The sequence below is a fragment of the Halictus rubicundus genome, chromosome 1 (genome assembly GCF_050948215.1).
Source record: "Halictus rubicundus isolate RS-2024b chromosome 1, iyHalRubi1_principal, whole genome shotgun sequence".
NCBI classification, from domain to species: Eukaryota; Metazoa; Arthropoda; class Insecta; order Hymenoptera; family Halictidae; genus Halictus; species Halictus rubicundus.
In genome coordinates, this window is record NC_135149.1 from 2832489 (window position 1) to 2843004 (window position 10516).

At 48.7% G+C, this 10516-nt stretch overlaps 1 protein-coding gene across 3 annotated transcripts; it reads right to left on the bottom strand.

The window, feature by feature from the left end:
• Nucleotides 1-4: 4 nt before the first annotated feature.
• LOC143352731 (putative glutamate receptor) lies at nucleotides 5-4968 on the bottom strand. Of its 3 annotated transcripts, XM_076785484.1 has the most exons (8): nucleotides 4751-4968; nucleotides 4430-4669; nucleotides 3841-3935; nucleotides 3297-3434; nucleotides 995-1248; nucleotides 711-931; nucleotides 338-612; nucleotides 5-248 (listed from the first exon to the last, which is right to left on the bottom strand). In XM_076785484.1, the coding sequence occupies exons 1-8, from the start codon at nucleotides 4769-4771 to the stop codon at nucleotides 5-7; spliced, it is 1488 nt and encodes a 495-aa protein (XP_076641599.1). In that variant the 5' UTR covers nucleotides 4772-4968. The 3 variants fall into 3 exon arrangements, with proteins under 3 accessions (XP_076641599.1, XP_076641590.1, XP_076641608.1); XM_076785475.1 differs by having other exon boundaries at nucleotides 4430-4968; XM_076785493.1 differs by lacking the exons at nucleotides 4430-4669; nucleotides 4751-4968 and adding an exon at nucleotides 4219-4301 and having other exon boundaries at nucleotides 3841-4035.
• Nucleotides 4969-10516: the final 5548 nt, after the last annotated feature.

Consider the following 10516-nt stretch of genomic DNA (forward strand, 5'->3'; position numbering starts at 1 on the left):
GTGTTCATTCGCGGGTATTCCGATTCTCGAGTCGAACGCGTCCCAGTATGTACCAAAGGTTCTCGAGAACGCAAATGACCGTGCTGAATATCGTCGCATAGACCAGTCCCAGGAGCAGCAGATGAACGTGAGCGTACTCGACCGGTTGAAACGTTGACCGCTCCACCTCGGAGTCCGTCTCTATTCCTTTCGGCATCCATTTGCCCTCGAGGTACTTCAAAATTCCCGCGGAACGCAGTCGCACCAGGCTACGAAAACGAAAAGGAAAGAAAGAATCGGAGTTTCGTTGGTACCGTTTCTCGAGTGTCTCATTTTCGGGAAACGGATCCGAGCTTACTAGGTGTCTATCAGACGTCGATGCTCCCCGAATCTAGCGTGCAGGAACGAGATTTTCAATCTCCAGTAGCTACCGGGCGTCCGAACGATACGACAGGCGCAAGCGTATCGAACTTTGAGATAAATCGGCAGAAAGACGTCCGGCACCTCCAGATAGGCGAGACCGTGGTCGCAGAGCTGCCGCGAGTCCAATCGGGCAACGTCCCTCATGTCAGGGCACCGGTTGTTCACCAGATTCCTCCACTCGTTCTTCAGTTCACCCCTCGGCGATCCGTTCTGAACACCGACAATGGAAGAGAAGCGAACCTAAGCCAGCCTCTGGCATCGCATGGAAGCACATTAACTCGCAAAGTCTAATTAGACGATTAACCTACCACCGTGAAGTGGATGTAAGCGCTGCTGTCGTTCCTCACGCAAATCGAGTGACTTCGCTTTTGCAACGCGTCCTCGAGGCTGTTCAATGGAACCGAGTTCCCCCGTATCGCCAAATAAGAGGTGAGCGTGCTGCTGAATCCCCCGGCCAGCAACATTCCCGTGATCAAATGGGACAGAACGATCACTCGGAGAGACCAGGCGGTAGGCATCTTGTGGCAGCCTGGATCAAACGAATCGTCAATTTCATTTTTGTAGTTTTCTCGAGTTGTGTCGAAAGCGTTACCTTGGCCGCTCAAGCAGCCCAACACGACCAGCAAACCGAACGATGCCGAAGAGAACTCGCTGTCGTCGGTTTGCCCGGCGTCCTCCGCCGTGTAGTTGGTCCGCGTGACCTTCTTCAGACAGTGCACTCCGACGATGACTGCAGCGGTGGCCAGGGTGAACGCCAGAATCGTCGACCATAATCCTCGACTGAACACGTTCGTGTACCATTGTTGTAAAACCCTGGTTCCGTCGGATCGAACGAACAGGGCGTATCTGCGACGACAGGAGACAAGGAGGACTATGCTGTTCGAAACGATCGGAAGATATTTTCGGTGAAACGTTGTTGTAACTTTCACGCGATATCCGTCGATTGTTTCGAGCAGTGTAGCCGTAGACTGTGGACATACATACAGTAGCGGACATAAATTTAAGACGATGATACGCGATTTCGATTATACGTGTAATATACAAGTACTGTCTTTCTATTCTGTTTGATATTTCAAAGTAAGACAGGTATATGTTTCATCTCCTTCATCTCAATGTTGTGATCGTCAAATGTAAACAATGTAGAAGTTTCAGTCGTTTGTTTCTACTGAACGTTTGTGCGCAGCGGACATTAGTTTAAGACGATCTGTCTAACAAGCAACATCTATTACGCTCTTTCTATAATTTGCTATATAAATTTTGAAATCGGAGTCTGGCATATCTTTCGTTGGTTGAAGTTTATATACAGTGGAGAAAAGTATGGGTAAGTCTCGGAGTTTGCTACCAAACGAAAGAGAGCAAATTGTAAGACCGCGAAAAGAAAAAATGACATTTTCCAAAATAGCAAGTCTTGTAAATAAATCAGAAACGGCTTGTAAGCAAGCGTGGTACACATTTTTAAAGACTGGTTAATATTCTGATCGATCAAGAAGCGGAAGACCTCGGAAAACAACTGCGAAACTGGATCGTCGGATTCACCGCTTATGCGAAAAGGACCGCTTTCGTTCTGCAAGTTTTATTGCAGTTGAAATAAACACGAACAGTGACACAAACATTAGTGCTAGAACTGTTAGAAGACGTTTGGAAAACTTCCATTTAAGAGGACGAAGACCCCGGAAGAAACCAATGCTCAGTTCCAAAAATCGGAAAATGCGACTTGCATTTGCTAAAGCTCACGAACATTGGACGAGTCAAGATTGGCAAAAAATACTATTTTCAGACGAATCAAAATTTAATCGTGTTGCTTCTGATGGGTTACAATATGTAAGACGCCGAATTGGTGAAGATTTGAAACCACAATGCGTTTTACCAACAATTAAACACGGGGTGGTAGCGTTATGGTGTGGGCGTGTTTCTCTCGCAACGGCCCTGGACCAATACGTCGTATAGATGGAATTATGGACCGTTTCCAGTATATAGACGTGTTGAAGAATACCATGTTACCATATGCACACAATAATATGACTCATAGTTTCATATTCCAACAGGATAATGATCCAAAACACACAGCCCGAGCTGTGAAAAATTTTTTTCGTGAAGAAAATATTAACGTACTACCGTGGCCTTCGCAGTCACCAGACTTAAATCCAATTGAAAACTTATAGAATATAGTAAAGAAAAGTGTGGCAAATTATAAACCAAAAAATCTTAATGAACTTTACTCTATAATACAAACGGCTTGGAATACCATTCCTGTTGAAAAATGTCAAAAATTAGTATATTCGATGCCGAAAAGATGTGCCGAGGAGATAAAAAATAATGGATTTTGGACAAATTATTAAAATAAAACAAATATTTCACACATTTTTCGAATGAAATGTTTCCTTTATACATAGTCTTAAACTTTTGACCATGAAAATATAATATAGATTTGTTTTTCTTTTGCATATTATTACTATTATGCTCAGAAACATAATAAAAATTTTTGTTGTCAATATGTAAACAAACTATTCATCTGTTACCACCAAAATAAAACCACTGTATTTATGTTTTTCATGTCAATTGAATTATTACTTTCTTCTTTTCTTTTCGTCTTAAACTTTTGTCCGCTACTGTATGTAGTCCGACGCGACGTTTGTCGTGTCGGTAAAACTGAGAACTTCGTATAGGTATTTAGAATAGCATTTCGAAGGAACAGCTGCTCGATGAAATAACACCAAACGGTAAATCCTCTCGGTATGCTGTGAACCGTGATATCATGTGGCAAGCCGCGACTCGCCGCGGTACGTCGCTGTACGTCGCGGTACGTCGCGGTACGTCGCGGTGCGATTCGAAAGCAAACGTTTAGGTAGGAAGGTAGGCTTAGCGGTATAAATTAGAGGATGTACGAGGCTTACGAGCTGGTGGTAATCGGCGTGCTGTAACTGTAATAACCGGAGGTGTCCGAATAAATCACCGTGGCTACCAGTAGTGCGTGAGCCTGTCCATTCATCAGCGTCTGGCTGGCCGACGGTCCCGCTTTTCGGTAAATCGTCCTGCATTTTCGACGAAGAAACGCCTTTATTACGGTGCACGCACCGGCCCGCCACTATTTTCTGTTCGCCCCCCTTCGGCCGCCACCGTTTTCCCCGCGGTACTATATTTATACCTGTCTAGACGAATGAATCATGCGAGTATTTTGACCGACCGCCGTGTGTGGGTGGTACACGGAAAATTGGTCAGATTCCGCGTACGGTCTTTCGACGCGAGCGACGTTTATCATTTCGTCGTTTCGGTCGTTCCGGTCGTTTCGGTCGTTTCGGTCGTTTCATCCGGATCCACTGAATTTCGTGCGAATAAACTCGACGTATGTAACAGGTGGAAAAAAGAAAAGGAAAAACCATTTGTCTTTGCCTTTTCCAATGAAATTCCCCGAAACTCGATTATCGATCGCGAACGCACCTAAATCCTAGCACCTCCTCCAGAGTCGTCCATATGTCCCCTATGAAGCCGCTCACCGACGTGTCGTTCGAGCTTCTCATAACGTAAGGGTGCATCTGAAACACGTTTCGATCGATTCGTCAAATTCGTCGAATGTATTTCGCGTGTTTCGGGTACGCGTAGCAATGGATGGTCTTAAGGTCAATTTACACTATACTACACTTCGGGATAATGTTGGTCGGTGCCGGTTCGTTCCGTTGACGTTACGGACCGGTCCGTGCAGATCCGTGCCAGTCCGTGCAGTTCAAGCGTGAACGGTTTCATTTAAAACTCATTTTTCAATGTTTTGTCGTGCCGGTGACGGTTCGTTCTGTTAACGGTTCGTGCCCGCCCGTGCACGTCCGTGCAGGTCCGTGCCGGTCCGTGCAGTATAAGTGTGAACGGTTCCATTTAAAACTGATTTTTCAATGTTTTGTCGTGCCGATGACGGGTACGTGCCGGTCCGTGCAGTACAAGTGTGAACGGTTCCATGTAAAACTGATTTTTCAATGTTTTATCGTGCCTGTTTGTATAGTGTAAATTGACCATTATCTTAATTGTAAGATCGTACGACATCCGTAGCGACGAGGATAGTCTTTCCCCGCAGGCTGTCCGACATTTTCACGCTGCACACGGCTGTTCCGTTTAGCATTACGGCTTCGATCTCCTGAAACTCCTGCGCGAACTTGTTCCATCGGCAGACTTGTCCGGGTATCGTGCGAAAGATCGTCTTCTCCTCGGCGTTCCGTAGGAATCGGATACACGTTCTCGTCGCGGAACACGCGAGAAACGCGACAAGCATGAAAAATATCTGAAACACCCGGAACGTTTTAGGACATTGCTGGCTAAAGTATCTTCTATGGTCTATAGTTACGTGATATAGCGCGCTCACCGTCGGCAACACGACGTTCATGGTATCCGGAATCCCTCGACACTGAGCGCTCCATTTCTATCGTTGCTTTCGTCGAAACGCAGTGAGTAAGCACGCGCATCGTTAATACCATCGACAACGCGATCGTGATTGACAGGTACGATGAAAGAAAGGCGTTCGTTAGACGCTGCGCGTTTGACGGACAGGCCCGGATGAACCTTATTTCGCACGATTCGAAGCAGAGTGGTGTTGTGGATCAATCGAAAAGAATGACTTGCAACGAATCGCGATCGATTTAATCGATTCACGACATTCGACACGGTTATTTGATAATCGGTACAGGGTTCTTGATCGCGGTAGGTAAAGTAAATCTCTGGCAGCGTGCTTAGATGGACATCAATTTTCGCGGGGCGGCCAATCGCATCACCGCATGCGCGTCGGTAATGCGCGGTGGCCGAAACGAAAGCTACAGCGCAGTTTTTACGCGCCTTCTTCGATCGATGCGGTGATCGTAGCCGGTGGATCGAAATCGTGGAAATTTCGCTTCGGGGGACAGGAAAATGATCCGCTACGTCGGAAAATGGACACCGAACACCTTAGACCCGACTACCTACCGATGGCACACAACGGAGGATGAAAGTTTTCCACGAGGATCATTCGGGTAAGTCGCGTATCGAACAACCACTGATTCCATAACCTAAAATGGCTACCGTTTCGTACCGCTAAATCGAACGCCGCTAGTTTAACGCTTAATTTTACTAATCGAACTAATCGCCAGCTAATCGCATCGTTTCCCTATTGATCGATTCGGTCGACGGAAACGCGAACTCGAATAGACATCCACGATCCGCGATATTTGATCTGGCGCGCGGCACACAACTAACAATAAGATTCCGACGCGACGTGGCCGTTACCACGGCCATAATCGTTTTCGAATTTGAAAATCGCTCAACAATTACGTAAATTACGTGCGACGAATATTCGCGCACCGGTTTCCGAAAGAATTCGTGGAAACTATTCGCGTGTCTCGGCCAATTACACCGTTCGCCCGGCAATATATATACATTTGAATCCCGACGAACGTTTCAGGGAAATTCTAATGGCATCGAAACGGTAGCACATATTTTCAGTATCATTATCATATAGCAGCTCGGATCGTCGAAAAGCATTTGTAGTTTTAACTATCGAACGACAATTATTTAAATCTTCTCGAACTAATCTGCTCTCGCCTAGGATCATCGCCCGACAATCTCTATCCGCCATTTCGACCGTTTCGATTCTCGAACGCGCCGACGCGACGCAGTCGATCTGTCGTTCCATCGCTTTTCGAAATTTCCAGCACAGCGAACGCGCGCCTATTATCGTTTGAATCTTTTCGTGGGTTACGTAGTTGATAGGAACTTAATAATATTTTAACTTAAAGGAGAGATTCGAAATTGATTTTGGTAAATATCTAGAAAAGGGGACTCGTAACTGAATTCAATGACCTTGAAATATGTTGTGAAGGTCATCATCTTGAATAACTTTTCTGTATACACGTTACCGCCGTTCGGCCATAGTTGAATATCTGAGATATTCGCAAAAAATGTCTCGGATCACTATAACGAATTTCGGCATTTTAAAGGAATTTTGGTTAGAGTTCAGTTAGGGTCGAAAGGATTTAAAGTATCGAGGAAAGAAGGAATCTTGGGGGTCGCCAGTCAATGGATAATGGCGCAGGAGCTCGTTAGCGGGATGCGACGGGACGCGGAAAAAAAAACCCGAGGGGATCTTGAAGGGATCGTTTTCGGAGGGCAAAGGCACAGCCCAGACGCAGGACAGGCACCTGCTGCCGTCGGCAGAGCCAGCTTCCAACGGCAGCAGCCCTCGATTAGTCCTTACGATGACAGACGTCGGCGACGTGTGGGGCAGCAGGAAACATGTGGACGATGCGGCGCGACGGTTTCACTCGCTCGAATGGCCCGAATTCACCGATCTCAGCCCTCTCGAGCAGTCCTCGAGTCTGCCTCTCGTTAAACATCTCTTACGAAAACGAACGAAATCCCGTCCTCGAAGAGAAGAAGAACCGTCGACGGAACGATTGCGTGGACAGCAGAAGATCGAGACTCGAACCAAAAGACCTAAAAGCTAGAACGGCGATAGGAGAGCGAGACGAAGAATATAATCGAATTGGATAGATGAATAGGCGGGCCGTAGAGCGCGAAAAATCGGCGTTGTCGCGATAAACATTGGCGAGCGATTACGCGCAGCCCAAATGACGAAACAACACCCGACGAATCACAGCTTCAGCCGCGTAGAAATTAATCGGTGTAGATTAATCGGCCGCCGCGTCGATGGAATAGTCGTTTGCCGCGATTCAAAGCCGTTGGCAATTTGTAAATCCGCGAGAAAGAAGATATTGTGCAACAATATTTATAATTGGGAACTAGCGCACGAGATAAGGAGTATGAACGAGAGATACTGCCCTGTCATTATAATCGAACCCCGAAGATCGCGGATAGGAGTGTTTCGCAGCGAAATTAACGGTACACGATCGCGGTGCGTCCCGAACAAGTTTGTCGAGCACGCTGTTGCTCGTCGGGGATCGCTATTAATATTCATAAAAAGGCTCTCGACTACGGACCGATCGAAAATTGCGATAATGATAGCGAAAGAAAGCGAGTTTATGCCGCCTCGATCCGATCGGTCCGGTGCACGCATCGTACGTCGTGTCGGTGTCGTTTCAGGTTCCACCGAGATCAAAGAGAAAATGATCGATGGATCGAACCGCCCTCGATCCCCTTGTCCCGAGGATGCTAATTAATTTGATTGCACCCCGGCTACGAAAAAATGAGGAAAGATCGGAGAGCGAAACAGGGGAGCAAGTCCTCCAGTCTTGTTACATTCGTTGCATCGTCGATTAAATTTGATTCGACGACGTAATCTCGCCGATAATGTCGGCCGTGTGTCGGAGCACGATCGAAGCAGGCCGAGAGCTGTATAATTTCGAGCAAAATTACTGCACGGATCGCATCGAATTTCCCTTCGGATCTCCTCGATCACTGTCGGCATCGCACGCGCGTCCGAGATTATACCGTTTAACGACAATGTATCTTTCCCGACCTAATTGATCTGGGGTCGATCAGTTTCGAGACGAGATGCATTGATCTCGATGCTCTCGACACTCTACGACATTCTCGACGCACCGTTGCGCTGAGCGCTGCGCGCTGCGGCGACCGTCTTTCTCGATCGAACGTAAATGGAAAATACCCATCTACCGTCGAGTAAACACGATCGGGCTGGCCGGCCAGCGATAGGAAAACGTAAAAACGAAACGATCTTGGAGACTCGAGGCTCTCCTAGCGCGAGAACGCCAGAAAGATTGAGAATTCGGTCCAGAAACCAAATCGTAGATTCGACAGGAGCCTTTGGCGAACAAAATATACGCGCGATGCACAAAATAGCTGATTTCGCTGTTCTCCAATGCATCATGAGTCGCGGGCAGCGAGCGCATCGTGCCTGCGCGGCGCGTTGTTTGCGCTCATGCGTGCGTTCCTCGATGCGTGGGATTTGAATGATTTTGAAAGTCGATCTGGATTTCGAATGTCCCCTAAATCAAAAAATCCTGCTATTCTTTCTCCTCTTCTTCTCTCGCAGTTTCGACTCGCTATCTTGATCGTTGGATCTCACCGGTGTGCGGTGTGCCGCGTGTGGCGTGCGGCGGAACAGTGCGCTCCGAGCGTGCCCTCGATTCGCACCGCATAAAAATTCGATCGATTTTTCGGCGTGACCGTGCACAAATTGCAGACGATTGCATACCGGCCCGGCGATCGAATTTTAAATTTCCAGCTATGCTAAGCGGTGTGGCCCCGGGCGAACGATCGTCGTCGAACACCGAATATCCTGTCGAGAACCTTGAAATTTCTCGTGTATACTCGTAGTTTCCATTTTGCGGATTGCGTCACCGACACACTGGCCGAACGAGAAAAAGGATTCGGCCGCGACGGCCGAACCGATCCCGAATTCGCTCGTTTATTTATTTATTCATTCGTTTGTTAACCGGATAATACCAGCTCGTTCGCACCGCCCGTCTCGCCTCCCGCGTCTCGGCGCTTCGCGAATCAGGAATTTAACCGGTACGCATTCCGATTCAGTGATCGATTCGCGATCGCGTCATCGAAAGCGCATTCGCATTAAGGGAAATCTATGGACGAATTAGATCGACGGACGACCCGATAGGAGGAAGTGGAAATCGATATGCGATCGCGAGTTCGAAGGGAACGTCGAGAATGATGAGGGTGGCGCGAGAACGGTGGGTGGTTTCGACGTTGTCTACGATTTGCGATGCGTCGCGCGTACAAACCAAGAGGATGGGACGAACGAGTAGAAGCGTAGAAGAACCGTAGAAGAAGAAGAAGAAGAAGAAGAAGAAGAAGAAGAAGAAGGCGCAGTAGTAGAAGCAGACGACGATGACGATGATCAAGAAGCATCGATGACGAGAAAAGAATAGCACAGCGAAGAGAAGAGAAGAGAAGAGAAGAGAAGAGAAGAGAAGAGAAGAGAAGAGAAGAGAAGAGAAGAGAAGAGAAGAGAGGAGAGGAGAAGGAATGAAGGTGAGCACGGAGGGATCGCGGGAGGGAGATTACTGGAGAAAGAGCGGAGTATGGCGGCAGAAGCGATGTATAGAGGGTGGAGGAGAGAGAGAGAGAGAGGGTCTCTCGGAAGGGAGGGAGGACCGCTAGGCGGAGGGGGGCGTAAGGCTCGGGTAGCGGGGCATCAAGGGGCGGCAGAGAAACCGAAGAGGGCGAAGAGGGCGAGGAGCTCCGCGTGCAGGAGAAAGAAGGAGGCGGTGGAGGTGGCGATGTGGCGATGCGATGTGGAGAAGCAGGAAGAGGAGGAGGAGGGAGCTCGTCGTTGGCGGCGGGTGCACGCGGGTGTAAGTATACGTTCGGCCCCTACACGCGAATACGTAAGATACTACAGGAGAGAAGAGACGGAGAAAGAGACGTTGAATGTCCGCGAGGAGAAGAGGGAAAGAGGGAGAGCGAGAAAGAGAGAGCGCGCGCGAAAGAGAAAGACGAGCTGAGAGCGAAGGATAGAGGGAGAGAAGAAGAAAGAAGAAGAAGAAGAGGAGGAGGCCTCCGCCTCGACATATATGCGGTGAGAACGCGCGCCTCCTGACTCAGTGCTTGACAAGCCAGCAAGCTCTTAGGATCCACCGGGTTTCACCGGCACGGCACGCTCCGCCAGCTGCCTGCCACTGCCACGCGAGTACACGCAGACAGAGTACAGCGGTTCTGGTTCTTCTCTTTTGCTCCGTCCTCTCCTTCCTCGCGGCTAGGAGGGATTGCGGCGAGTATCTGTCTTCCTTCCGGGACCCGTTCGCGACATCCGACCCTCGGCGCTCTCTCTCTCTCCCCTCTCTCTCTCTCTCTCTCTCTCTCTCTCTCTCTCTATTTCTCTATCTCTGTCTCACTCTCACTCGCTCGTTTGTTCGTTGTCTCTTTACCTCTTTCACTCCAACACTCTCTGTCTCTTTCTCTGTCTTTCTCCGGCTGGTATCGTATCGCCAGCTGATCGCGAGGCTCGAGGTTACCGATAGATCGTGGTCCCGGAGAGCCGAAACAGCTGAAACGGCGTGTCGCGGCGATCTCCCCCGGAAGCGGGTCGCGGATCCTGGATCCGTGGATCGTGGATCGCGAATCGACAGGACACCGCGGGGAAACACGAAGAAACAGCACAGTGGTGGAACACGGCGAAACACGGAAAAGAGGACATAAGAGATCACGAGAGCACGAGTGCGTTCTG

Bases quoted from the DNA above. Each gene is read 5' to 3' on its own strand.
- LOC143352731 (XM_076785475.1), bottom strand. From the start codon at position 4,771: ATGAACGTCGTGTTGCCGACGGTGAGCGCGCTATATCACGTAACTATA. The intron at 3,435-3,840 runs GTGCGTTCGCGA...TCGAAAATGCAG, and splicing joins GAGGAGGTGCTAGGATTTAG to GACGATTTACCGAAAAGCGG. The intron at 1,249-3,296 runs GTAAGCCTCGTA...CTGTCGTCGCAG, and splicing joins ACGCCGATTACCACCAGCTC to ATACGCCCTGTTCGTTCGAT.